The 12,838-nt window shown below is 45.5% G+C and overlaps 1 protein-coding gene across 1 annotated transcript; it reads right to left on the bottom strand.

Moving 5' to 3' along the window:
* Nucleotides 1-352: 352 nt before the first annotated feature.
* emilin3a (elastin microfibril interfacer 3a) lies at nucleotides 353-4,942 on the bottom strand. The gene is made up of 4 exons (XM_021567233.3): nucleotides 4,372-4,942; nucleotides 4,019-4,138; nucleotides 3,050-3,732; nucleotides 353-2,770 (listed from the first exon to the last, which is right to left on the bottom strand). Exons 1-4 carry the CDS (start codon nucleotides 4,524-4,526, stop codon nucleotides 798-800), a joined length of 2,931 nt encoding a protein of 976 aa, XP_021422908.3. The 5' UTR covers nucleotides 4,527-4,942; the 3' UTR covers nucleotides 353-797.
* Between the last annotated feature and the right edge of the window lie 7,896 nt (nucleotides 4,943-12,838).

Below are 12,838 nucleotides of genomic sequence, written 5' to 3'. Positions count from 1 at the left end.
GAGCGCCATGCACCACATTTTCACGAGGGCTACTGAATGGCCAATTTTAATATCGTGATTGAATAATCAATTCAGTTTAAGCAAAACTACATATTTTATTTCATGTTTTACAAATGGATGAAGTTGAAGGTGCAAGTGACCCTTCAGTATCAATGGACTTGGCCAATATGTGTAATAAGACAGACAGACTGATTTGTCCAAGCTCAGTATTTTCTTGAATCTGCATGCAGATGCTTCTCAGTGGGTAGTGACAGAGTAATCTGTCTCTCTGTTGCCCTCTGGTGGCTTTAGATGTGGCCTGATCTCATACTTTTGCCATTGTGTTCACTCACTGATGGATTTAAGTGCATCCTTTTATTTACTGTTGTCAAATTGATACTTTTATTCTTACAAGTATATACATTTCAGACCATAGAGCAACAGTGACATGACGCCTCTTTATTATACAAACAATACTTTAACAGCAAGAGGAAGGGAGGTCACAAAGAACTGTAATGTTTTATAAAAATGTCAAATACAAAAGACGATAATCATACAAAATAAAAATATAGTATCTTGGATACCTGTAAACTCAAAGGCCTACGAAAGAACAGCAATACAAAAAAATCAAGTGTAAACATTTTGCTAAACAAAACTCAACACAGTTAGAAATTCTCTATGGATTGCCAGTGGATTGAAACATTGGCCTTTTGTTTCTACCACCAGCCCTTGTCTCTGGGGCTCACGATTATGGTCCATTATCATTCCGTACAGAACACTGGCCTCCCTCTTACAGTATGGTATGGTTTCATAACAAGTTACTGGTCTCCTCTTAATTGTTCTGGCTCTACGAGGAATAGGTTCTGCTGGGTGGGCTCTGCCTTCGACGTGCAGTTCCTGAGTTCCTGTCTTAGCTCAGACAGTTGGTGAGCGTGATTAGTGAGGGTGCCGTTGACCTGGGAGAGGTACACATCTGACTGCCTCTCCAGCTCTGCCCTGATCCTCTCCAGATCCTCGGCCAGGTGACTGAAGCCTTTACACTGGCCCTCCATGCTGGCCAAGCGCCCCCCCACCTCCACGACCTCCTTCTGGACTCCCAGCGCAGTGGAGCGGCAGCCCTGCACCTCACCGGCCAGCCGCCTCCTCAGCTCCTGGAGCTCTCCTTTTAGCCGGGTCAGCCTCCTCTCTCCCGCCCCCAGCATGGAGGCCTGGCGCCCCACCAGCTGCACCACGCCCTTCACCTGCTGGGCCAAGCGCTCCTCTCGCTCCTGCCATGTGGTGTTTGCGTGCCCCACATCCCGGACCACTGACACTACAGAGTCCTTCAGGCCCTTCAAGATGCGGTTCACGGAGCGGACGTTGAATTTAAGCAGCATGATTTCACCCTGGACTGAGCTCCCCTCTCCCTCCCGGTGGTCTTCCCTCTGGGACAGTCTGGTCAGGAGGCTCTGCAGGGTGAGATTAACGCTGTTCAGACGGTCAGCCTGCACATCCAGGAGACCCTTCAACTCTCCTCCTCCTTTCTTCTCCTCCTCCTCCACCACATGAGTGTTCAATGTGGCTGTGTCTCCCTGGTGGATGGGCTGAGAGGAGGACATGCAGAGGAGTTCCAAGCCACGCAGCTGTTTCTGCACACTGTCCACATCCAGCTCCAGCCTTCTCCTGAGGGACTCCAGCTTTGTCTCCAGCGTGGGCACGACGTGGCCCTCAAGCAGGGCAGGGGCTGTAGCGTTCCCCAGCTCCTCCACAGCCGTCAGAAGACGACCCTCCAGAGACTTTAGCTTCCCCTCCAGACGGGCCTCCAGGCCACCTGGCCCCATCCCTCCCTCTAAGCTGCTACCCTGGACCCCGCCACTACCACTGCTCCCACTTCTGCCCCCCCTGACCTTTCCACTCCCTGTCAGGTTGAGCTTAGCCTCCACATACCCCAGACGGCCCTCCAGCATGCCCTCTACATGGGCCTTGTGCCCACCCAGCTCCACCCTCAAGTGCTCCTGGGACTGGTTGAGGACTGCCACTGACTGTTCCAGCATATGCACCCTCTCAGCCAGGCCAGTGACTGTACCACAGCATCCCTCTGTCAGGTCATGTCCCTGAATCTGAGCCTGCACAAGTCCCAGCTCCTTCCTCAGTCCCGTGGCGCTGCCCTCCAGGGCCTGCTCCATCTGTTCCTGCCTCTCCTGCTGCTCTCTGTGGCATTGCCGCCTCACCTCCCCGGCATTCTCTTCACAGCGGCTCTCAGCACTCTCCACGCGCTTCTCAAACCCATCGATGATCTCCGTCCGGACCCCACCCAACTTGACGTCCACTAGATCCTCCATGGCCTTCTGGGTGTCTCTCAATAGGGTCCCTGTTAAGCTAACCATCCCTCCTGACATCTTCTTCAGTGTATCGTCGTGCTTGATAACCGTGCCTCTCAGCTCCTCCAGCTCAGTGGCCTTTGCCTGCAGCTCAGCCCGGAGCTCCTCCACCCTTCCCGTCAGCTCGCCCAGCCCTGGGAATGCCTGGCCACCATCCAGGCCCTCTGCATCAGGGTTCCCTCCTGGGATGTCTGCAAAGCCTACAATGGAGTGGGGGGAGGAGGACAGAGCGGGGACAGGGCCTGGTGATGCAGACAGAAGGGCGGAGAGCATCCTGCTTGCGTCCTCTCGTAGTGAGGCACGCAGGCTGTCCTCCAGACCGTTCACTGTCCCACTAAGTGTCTCCAGACCCTGCGATAGATGCCGCATGTCCTCCTCCATCCGATCCAGACGCTCTGCAGACTCACTGCCCACTGTGTCTAGAGCCTGGCCTACAGCGGGGAGAAGAGTGTTACATACACAATCATACATCAGAGAGATCGAGAGAGTAAATGTAATGTAACATAAGTGTTAATTTTTACGAGTATTTGTCTGCATAAAGCCTTTGAAGAATGTTGCCAAAATCAATGGAGTTTCTGTGCATTTATGCACTCTAAATACATATAGATATCCTCTTCCAGTAGAGGAAGCAAGGCTAGAATCTTATGTACATGTAATATTCACGAATTGCAGCAGTACTGAAAATGCATTGGAATAACACTCTGTCTTACCATCGATTTCTTGGCTGCCAACAAGGGGAGCTGTTTCTTCAGCAACGGGCTCCAGCTCTGAGTGATCTGTGTGGTCTGGATGATCAGGTTGGTCTGGTCCAGGTTGCTGGTGATGGTGATGGTCTGGCTCTAGATCAGATTCAGGCTGGTGGTGGTCTGGCCCCTGGTGGTCTGGTTCCTCATGGTGGTCTGGTTCAGGTTGATGTTGGTCTGGCTCGTGGTGATCTGGATCTGAGTGATGGTCTGGTCCAGGCTCGTGGTGGTCTGGCTGTCGGTGGTGCTGTGGCACAGAAGGGTAACGCTCAAAGGAGGACACTGGGTAGGAGGGGTGGGTCATAGGAGGCCCAAAGTGACGTATAGGGTAGGACTTGCTGGGAGGAGGACCTTTTGCTTTCATGGGGTAAGACTTCATAGGAGGAGGTCCCTTCATGGGAGGGTCCTTGGCAACCATTGGGTAAGATTTCATGGGAGGAGGGCTCTTGGTCTGACTCCAGGGATTTCCTTTAATGGGTGGGCCCTTGAATGGTGAGCCCTTGAATGGAGGCATCGCCTTAATTGGGTGGTTGTAGGCTGGGGGTCCCTCCATGCAGCCATAGCCAGAGTAGCCTGGACAGCAACGCCATTCCAGCTCAGTGACAGTCTTATGGGCAACTTTATAGACTGGCTTGTACATCAGACGGTACCTGTGGGTCGATGGAAAAAATATTAAAAACATGACTCAAGAAACTGCATAAGGTGACGTCTGTGAACAGCAGAAGGAAAAATGGCAGTACTGTTTTCCTAACCTTTTCATATGGTAATAGCAGCAGAAACAATAATAGCGGTTGTTTTTACAGCAGTTATACACATAGTAGCCATGGTATTGGTAGGCGGCAGTAGAAGCAGCAACAACAGTAGCAATGTCAAAGGCAGTAGGTTTGTTTGTAGAACTATTAGGAATAGTTGTCTCGTGTAGTATGGATCACTCACATGAGGGTTGAACACTTCTGACCCCAGGCACACTTGTTGTACTCAGCCTTGACATAGGGTGTTACACCATTCTGCATGGTGAATGACATAGTCTTCTCAACCACATAGGCACAGTGGTTCCTGTCAGAGGGAGGATGATGGGGGGGAAAAAGACATCAGATAACAGTCTTAAAAATGTATTTTATACCTAAAAAACAAACGTACAACATTTCTAACTGGCTTGAGAAAACTAGGCGAAAGAAAATTGACCAGGACAACCGATAATCAACTACAGTATGCACTGAATACTGAGCACATCTATAGTCAGCCCCCTCTGCCCTGTATAGCCCAGTATAGTCAGAGTGAGTACTCACTTGTGCCTGCTGGTGGGCTTCCCATGGACAAGGTGGTGAGGATTGGGTCCAGCTTTGTAGAGGTTGGACTGGTGGGGTCTGTAGGATTTGGCATCAGCCAGTGACAGAGTGACTGACAGGAAGAGAATGGGATGTAATGCCACCACAATGTGCATTGTTACTCCCACTCAAGGAAAGGTAGACGAAAAATAAAATAAACTGCTGACAGAAAGAATGGCAGTGTAGTTTCTAAAGAAAACCTAAGTCTGCCTTACAGGCAAGTTTTGAGTTCAGCTTGAGGGAAATCCTAAAAGTTGAATCCTCAGAGGTGTCAGACGTTACAAGGATGTATAATTCAGATGTATAGCATCTCACTAAAAACACCTCACAGAACTAGAAAACGGTCAGTTCTAAAGCAAAGGCTTCATGCTGAGTAACCAAAATCCATCGATGAGAAGCTGACATGGAAAAAAGTTGTCAGAGAAAGAGTTCTTCAAGCACTTAGGAAAAGCCAAGTCAAGTGCAAGTTTGTCGGTTGGTGTGGCCCTGGTGCAGTCTGTAGCTACGGGTGTGGTGGACTCTCTGTCGGGGTGACAACAGTCCACTGTGAGCTGACAGGGTGGCTGCCGGGCCCTAATAGGGGGCACCCCCTGCATTTATTTGCATATCCCCCTCCCACACTGCCTTCCTGAAAGTAACACAAGTGTGAGAGTAGAGGGAGAGGGCCCAGTCCTCTATTCCTTCATATGTGTCAATGCTCATTAATACTATATAATAGTGCTACCATGAATAGGCCTAGCTAGGGCCTCTACCATCACCAACATTACTCTGGCTGAGGCTTCTTATTCAACTTCCTCATGCAGGGATGGACAAATGGCTTTCGAAGGAATGCAGGATAGTAACAGTATCCCTTATCCAACATACACAAATTCAGTATCTACTGTCTCCCTATCAAAATGATGACAGGGCAATATCTATTTCTGGAAGCCGTTACGTGGGTTATTCTCTAACTGATATGATCTTAGCCATAATGAACCATGGGTCATGTCTAAAAGTGAGGTTTTTCCCATGCAGTTGAAGGTCATCTGAGGGGACAGTCAGGGTCACAGAATTAAATCAAACACGTTATTGAATGTCTCTCTATGGTCAGGGTTATGTGGGTTATGCCTCTGAATTTGAGCCCACTGCTAAGGGAACATCAGGACAAACTTACATAAGCAATAAGTCATTTCTCTGTTCAGATAAAAACAGCACATTTGCAAAACAAACGGCTCATGATGGAAATGAAGCTCGGCAGTTGACACTTCCCGTGCTCTGTCCACTTCATACGATTCGTACAGTAGATATATTTTATCCACCACTGAACAAACCTATGAGAAATAGCTACTGCTACATTATATCTGTTACACAGCTGGACTCACCCCACTCTCACACACACCCCACCCAGACCTAACAGCTAACCACCTGGACCAACCAGGAACAAATACAAACAAATAGCCTGTGTGGAAACACACCCACCCTTCCCAGTACCTCATCCCCCCAGTAAACCAACATGCTGAATCACAACATGTCTTTGTTCAGCAGGGCAGTGCTCAGTGAGGTTGTTGGCTGGTTAGTAATTATATCATAGGGGGATTTTAGGCCTACAAGCTCACAGTTAAAGTACATTTACATTTTCAATAACCCAAGTCCTTAAATCTATTTGCATAGTGTTGCTAACTTGCTCGTAGAGAAAGTGTGACTCATCAGGTAGGCTACATACATGTGAGGCGTGTGCCTGTCTTAGAGACATCTTATGGGTTAAAAATAGAAAATAGTGTAATTTTGCAGTCATTGGTCTTACCCAGGACTCAAGCCCCTCAGTAGTGGCCACAAACCATGTACCACAGAATGTTTAACTAAGCAGCTGGTGCAGATCACTAAACACAAAAGTATGTATACTGAATACAAATATGAACGCTACATGTAACGTGTTGGTCCCATATACACAAAAAGATAATTTCTCTCAAATTTTTGGCACAAATTTGTTTACTAAGTGAACAATTATCCTTTGCCAAGATAATCCATCCACTTGACAGGTGTGGCACAATAAAAGGCCACTCTAAACTGTCCAATTTTGTCATACAACAAAAGGCCACAGATGTATCAAGTTTGTCTCAAGTTTTGAGGGAGCATGTAATTGGCATGCTGACTGCCGGAATGTCCACCAGAACTGTTGCCAGAGAATGTAATGTTAATTTCTCTACCATATTTGGTAGTACATCCAACTGGCCTCACAGCCACAGACCACAGGTAACCAATTGGCTGATTTCCTTATATGAACTGTAACTCAGTAAAATCGTTGAAATTGTTGCATGTTTCGTTTTTATATTTTTGTTCAGTATAACATGTACTAAATGTTACTTTGTGGTAATTTAGGTTAAAAGTATCCCATTTGTTTGTGTATTTATAATGACGGTATATGGAAGAACCATGTTAAATGTTGATACATGAAACTGCAGTGGTCAGTTTCTCCCCAGAAATGATTTATCAACTGGACCTTGTTAGCCTGCACTCTGTCAGGAACAGGACTAACATTGTATCCATTATTTCAGAGCAGGCTTTTGATTAGCCCTCGTTTTAAAGGGTCATTTCCTGTATCCTGTTTGTGCCTGGTCCCACCTTCTTTACCTGGGAACTCCCTGTCACGCAAAACAACAGAATTGTGTGTGTGTGTGTGTGTGTGTGTGTGTGTGTGTGTGTGTGTGTGTGTGTGTGTGTGTGTGTGTGTGTGTGCGAGCACAAATGTGTCCGTGTTTCCAATCCCTTAACTCTTAGCTATGCCACCATTTGATCTGTCAACAACAAGTCTTCATTGTGCCATAGGCAGGACTTGACATACTCTCAAACATAGGAGCTAGGCTTGATCCTGGACTGGTAATGCAACACAAGCACGCCATTATTCTAGTAGCTAGAGCAGGCCACTCCACCAGGAAGTGCACTGAATGACATCACAATGTAGCAGCTGTTCCAGGCTCTACTCCTCTACTCACCTGCCCATCGTAACTCTGACTTCAGAATGTAGAATGTTCACATACCTATTATCACAACTGTTTTCTGAATAGGGTGAGGTGTAATTTACCTGCCACATGCTTTTCCGCACACAGCAGAAAAGTGTTGAAGCCATGCAGTGACTAGAAGGAATGGAGCATGTGAGATGGTGTGCGTGTCCACATTACTTTCATGTCTCTGTCTGTTTACTATTGACACCAGACATCTACATTCAGAGCCTGCCTGTGAATTATTTTAAGTCAGGCTTATGTTGTCTATGTTTGTTTCTCCAAAGTCGGTGTGTCTAAAGAGGCGTGTGACATTGGCAGTGTTTAACTAGGAATCTGCCACTGTTCTGATCGCTGGGATATTGGTTGGTCTTCTGCCAGATTCACAAACCCATGTATTTTTGCTATCAACTTAACCATAGATTTTTATTGTGCAAAAACAATCTACTGCACAGTACTTTGTCTTGTTGAGATTTTATTTTAGGTCTGGCATTTAAGTGTCTGCTGGTCAGACTTTTCAAAGTTGCGTTATTTTCAGGTGTGTGTGTGTGTGTGTGTGTGTGTGTGTGTGTGTGTGTGGTTTCCGATTCTATGTGCATCGTGGAAATGTACATGTTAAAGGTTACAAACGCTATCATCATCCGCAGTGTCATATCTCTCGTAGGGGTACCTGCCATCGCATCATCTAGCTCCGAGCATCTTCCCTCTGAGATGAGGTCATTCCCCAAACAATTGAATAAAATGTTATGCATTCTGTCTCGGTCTTACTTTCAGTCTATACTAGACTGAACTTGATTTTGAGTAGGCCTACTGACAGCCATGTGGAAGAACAAACAGGGGTAATTGGTCACACCCCTCCATCAACCTAATGTGTTTCCTCTGCAGCTTCCTGAAGATTCTACTGCACCATCATACTTCCAAAGTGACAGTTGTTGTGGTTGTGTAAAGTACCTGTTCAAGTATTATTGTCTATGTAAGATGGAACTTCATGTCTTTCACGTGGTGTGTGTGTGGGAGAGGTAGCCTATTTGACACATTCTTGTGGTATGTCGATAAACTATTGATACAAATGTTAATACAAATGTTAATAAGACCAAAGCTCATTTGATGGCCACATGGGGAAGCAGTAGCTGGTGGCACACTTAACACCCATGTTAGAGGTTGTGTGTTTGTGTTAATCTGGTCTCATACCATGTGGCTCTGTAGTGTCCACACATCTGTAGACACAGTCCACACAAGACCTGCCTACACATACAGAACACCTCGTCAGTCCTCCTGGTCAATTGGAACAAGCCATTGTCATGAAATGTTCCATTTCATAGCAGGACCTGCTGTGTGTGTAGCAGAGGAGGCTGGTGGGGGAGGACAGCTCATTATAATGAGTGGACTGGTATCAAACACGTGGAAAACCAGATGTGTTTTATACCATGACATTTATTTAGTTCCAGACATTGCTATGAGCCCATCCTCCCCTTTTTTTGATCTTTTTTTTAAAAGTGCCACCACTGGTGTACTGTAGCAATGGGTGTTTTCCATTTCCATACACAGTGAGAACCATGTTTGAGGCTGCCCCCTGGTGTAGCCTTCAGTGAAGTCCGTAGAGAGCAGCTTGATAGTGCCAGTGTATTCTTTCTTCTTTAGGGAGGAAAAAGTTTGGCCACACTCATTGTGTTGCTAAGTCTCTATTGGCTGAATGACTTGCTAGTGGATGAGGTATTTTAACCATGTGCCCTTGAAATCCACCTATTGTTGGATAATGAATAATTCTCCACTGATACACCATGAGGGGAAAAAAACCTTTTTCTCAGCGGAACCTCAAATTTATAGTTAATTTTCTATGCGCTTTGATGTTCCCTCCAGCAGAAATGTTCTCATTCTAGGGGTTCCCTTTCATCTTTTAGCCCTCTAACGAGGCCAAATATGCCCATGCTAATATGTCAGCCCCTATGTGCCCCCTAAAGTCTCTGCTGCTCCATAGATAGTTATGTTGTCATAGCAACAATGGTAGGCATACACCCCAGGAAGTGCCCATGCACTAGTAATTAGACCTAAAGGAATTGGCTGTTTGTTGTCACTGGGTCAGCATGTCCCACATGTGGTTTGTGGGACTGATTGATCCAGTATGTATTCTGGGATTTACCATCAAGTGCTGCTGCTGATCCAACCACCAGACATGATTGTATACCCAACTGTGAGAAAATAGGCCTATGGGTGGTACAGACTACAAAATGCACATGATTTTCTTTGGTGTAACATGACGCTTTGGTGTAACATGATCAAGCTATGAATGATTGTATACAATTGGATAAATTACTGATTAATTCAAGTCTTGACACTCGGCAGCCTATTGATGTGTCAAACTTCTCATTTACAGTAGGCTACCACTCCTGAAAGCCTTTTGTTTCCACAGTGCCTTGGCTTGGGCTTCTGCCCCGGTTGTTTTTGGTCCAGCCCCGACCCTTTTGAGTTTCCATAACCACACATAATGCTATGCAGTATTTAAACCAAATGTTTTTCCTGACAAATTTTGATGACAAAAATAAACAATACAATATATTGCACTAGGAAGTAGTAAGGTAATGCGCTAGGCAGTAGTAGGGTTGTCACTAGTTAACACAGCAACAAAGTCATAATTATGGTTAAACTCCCTCCCATTTCGAAAATGTATCTTCTTTCAAATCTGATTTTAAACCAAACCTTAAACACACTGCTAACCCTTCTTAACCCCAACCTTGAAATATGACCAAAAAAATAATTTAGATTTGAGGGATTTTGTAATGGGGAATCCCTGCAGTAGGCATTGCAAGAAGCCCCTGAAGTGACGCGGTAGCTACTGTGATTGACCAGGATTTTATAACGCAGTGGACCGTTCACGTCCCCTACAACTATAGCACCGTTTAGATGGCATTAGCTTTCCATCCAATTGGTTAGATTTACATGCCAATATTATAAAATCCGCATAAAGAACATATTGTTGTGTTTCCACCAAACGGACTACAGATAATCATTGCGTGACGAAGTGCAAACAAAAAAAGTTTTCATGTACTACATTAAAAAAATAAATTTGTTTCCATTGCATTTTCAACTGTACAGATAGTTTTGTCACAAACTGTTGCTTTTAAATGGGAAATGTGCCTACTCTGGTCTTGGCACATGCACGCTAGCCAACACTTCGCAGATACAATGGGGGTAGGCTGTGTGAGTAGACTAGTCTACATGATTCCATTTTTATGGATAATATTTATATTTGTCAAACCGCAGTCAATCATCATGTCACCAGAATTTAAACCCTCGATATTTATTGGAAAGGCATCAATATCACCGTGCACTTTCACCACCCAGTGAAGTTTATCATTTGTCATCTGTAGCCAAATAAACTGCATTGTTTCCGGAGTCGTAGTGGGAGCGCCACACATGTCATCTCGTGACTCCAAGTTTACTTCAATATGATGGTTGTTATATCAATATTTGCGCATAAAGGCGTTTCCACCGGCTCTTCTCGCATAATTTTACCGAAACAAAAAGATCCCACCATGTCGAACGAACAAATGATCTGTCAGCATTTATAAAATTGTACCGAAACCTCCTTTCATCACAGCTTTCTGATTATTTTTTTTATATGGTATGACTTTAAAACATAAAAACTGTGGCTGGAAATGTGGTTATTGTCATCATTCAGCAAAACGCCTGTCATTCAGTCAATCTGCAGTTTAGCACAGCACAGAGCAAATACGGATATTCTGAGTTTCTCATGTTGAGCAGGCAGCAGTGAATGAGGCGGAAAAGGCAGAATAGCCAGAAAGTAAAAGTGCAGCTGCAGAGTTGGCCACTGGTTTGTGCAGGGTTAGTGGTAGCTAGCTAGTCTCCCTCAGAATAAGTGTTGACATACCTTAAGGGAACATTTCGGCATTTCGTGTATGATCAGTGAGAAAGTCCATATTGCAAATGTACGGTCCCTTACCCGACGTCCGAAATCGTTTGTAAAATTCGCGGTCGGCGTCGGGCCGTGCGGTAGGGCCAGACCTACCGGGAAGTCATCGAATGAACTTTGTCGGACTTTCGGTTCCCGTTTAAAAAAAAAAACAAGTTTCGGACCGTTTTTCCGCCGTCCCGGACACTCCCACCAGATGGCATACGGAATCATATGGCAATTTGGCAAAACATCACGAATCGCGACGGGGCCTTATCTCAAAAACTGAAAATATTTCGAAGCCGAAACTTGGCGAGCGTAGGTTTGGCTCAAGGGGCAGTTGGCCCCGAACGGGATGGCGTCTAGGCCTCGACGGTTTTTGAGCTACGGCCATTTTTCTGGGATTAAAGGCTTAAAATGGAAGTAGAGAAATTATTTTTCCACTTCGGGTCAAAGCCAAGGAGCCTCCGGTGTCAATAAAAAAAGAACCAGCCATTTATCTATCGTCATTTAAGAGAAACGGAACAATGACAAATTGGTGATGGTCACAAATAGGCGTTTTTTTTTTTCAACGGTTACAGATCCAGTTGCAGGGTGTTCATACGAATCTTTTTAAAGTGTGCTGCGGAGCTCTGCGACATTTCTGTGATTTTCTATGATTTTCTGAAATAACACAATAACCGACCATTAGAATAGTAGGCCCAAAATGAAGCCTGCCCCACAATGTCATTTGCTTTTGAGTGACAGTGAGAGAACCGTTAGGGTGAGAAGAAAAATTCCACCACATGAATGTTCCTAAGGTCCTCCCGATCTCAACAAGCCTAACCTTGACCGTGTGGCATTAACCCTTCACAGTAAAACAGGGTTTTTTGATCTCACAGATTACAGTTTCATCTCTCCCCATAGGAATACATTGCCTGCACCCCTAATTTCAACCTGAGGCCTATGTGGGTTATGAATGCCGTATGAACCTGTCTTCGGTACCAGTCCATCAGGCCACTATGAGGTCTACCTGTGTCGATTCTAAGCTTCCTGGACCAACCGGAAGTGGTTCAAATGCCCCTAAAAGTGTTTACCCATACACTGCATGCAGTTTGATAGACATAGTGCATTCAACCCTGTGTAGATCAGTCAATTCTTAACGTAAGGACTTAAAACTCAGGATTCTGTAACAGCATACCCCAATGAGGATATGTGGTGACTTATAGCTTCCTGTGCCAACCGGAAGTGCCATAATTGGTGTCTCAGGGGCTGTTTCGAAGGGTTAAAAAATTCAGATCTGTCCAAAACTTCATATATGTGATTAGGCAACCCCCATGAACTGTAAATCAGTCATTTTTCCCCAAAAAAATCAAAGGAAAAAAAAATTGCACTAAAACACAACTTGGATGGAGGGACGTATTGGGGTGCGTAGAGACAGACAGTGGCCGCAATAGTTAGCTTTGTTCGAGCTAAAAAAGAACGGTCGGACCTAGAGTTCCGAAACTTTAGAAACCTGTTCTAGACCTCCGGGCCATGGTGCGTGGCGAGTTACGTGGCT

This window comes from Oncorhynchus mykiss, chromosome 16, assembly GCF_057628025.1.
Source record: "Oncorhynchus mykiss isolate SJ-2025 chromosome 16, ASM5762802v1, whole genome shotgun sequence".
NCBI classification, from domain to species: Eukaryota; Metazoa; Chordata; class Actinopteri; order Salmoniformes; family Salmonidae; genus Oncorhynchus; species Oncorhynchus mykiss.
This window is presented reverse-complemented; position numbering and strand designations above follow the sequence as displayed.

Bases quoted from the DNA above. Each gene is read 5' to 3' on its own strand.
- emilin3a (XM_021567233.3), bottom strand. From the start codon at position 4,526: ATGCACATTGTGGTGGCATTACATCCCATTCTCTTCCTGTCAGTCACT. The intron at 4,139-4,371 runs GTGAGTACTCAC...TCCCTCTGACAG, and splicing joins AAGCCCACCAGCAGGCACAA to GAACCACTGTGCCTATGTGG. The intron at 2,771-3,049 runs GTAAGACAGAGT...TCCCCGCTGTAG, and splicing joins TGGCAGCCAAGAAATCGATG to GCCAGGCTCTAGACACAGTG.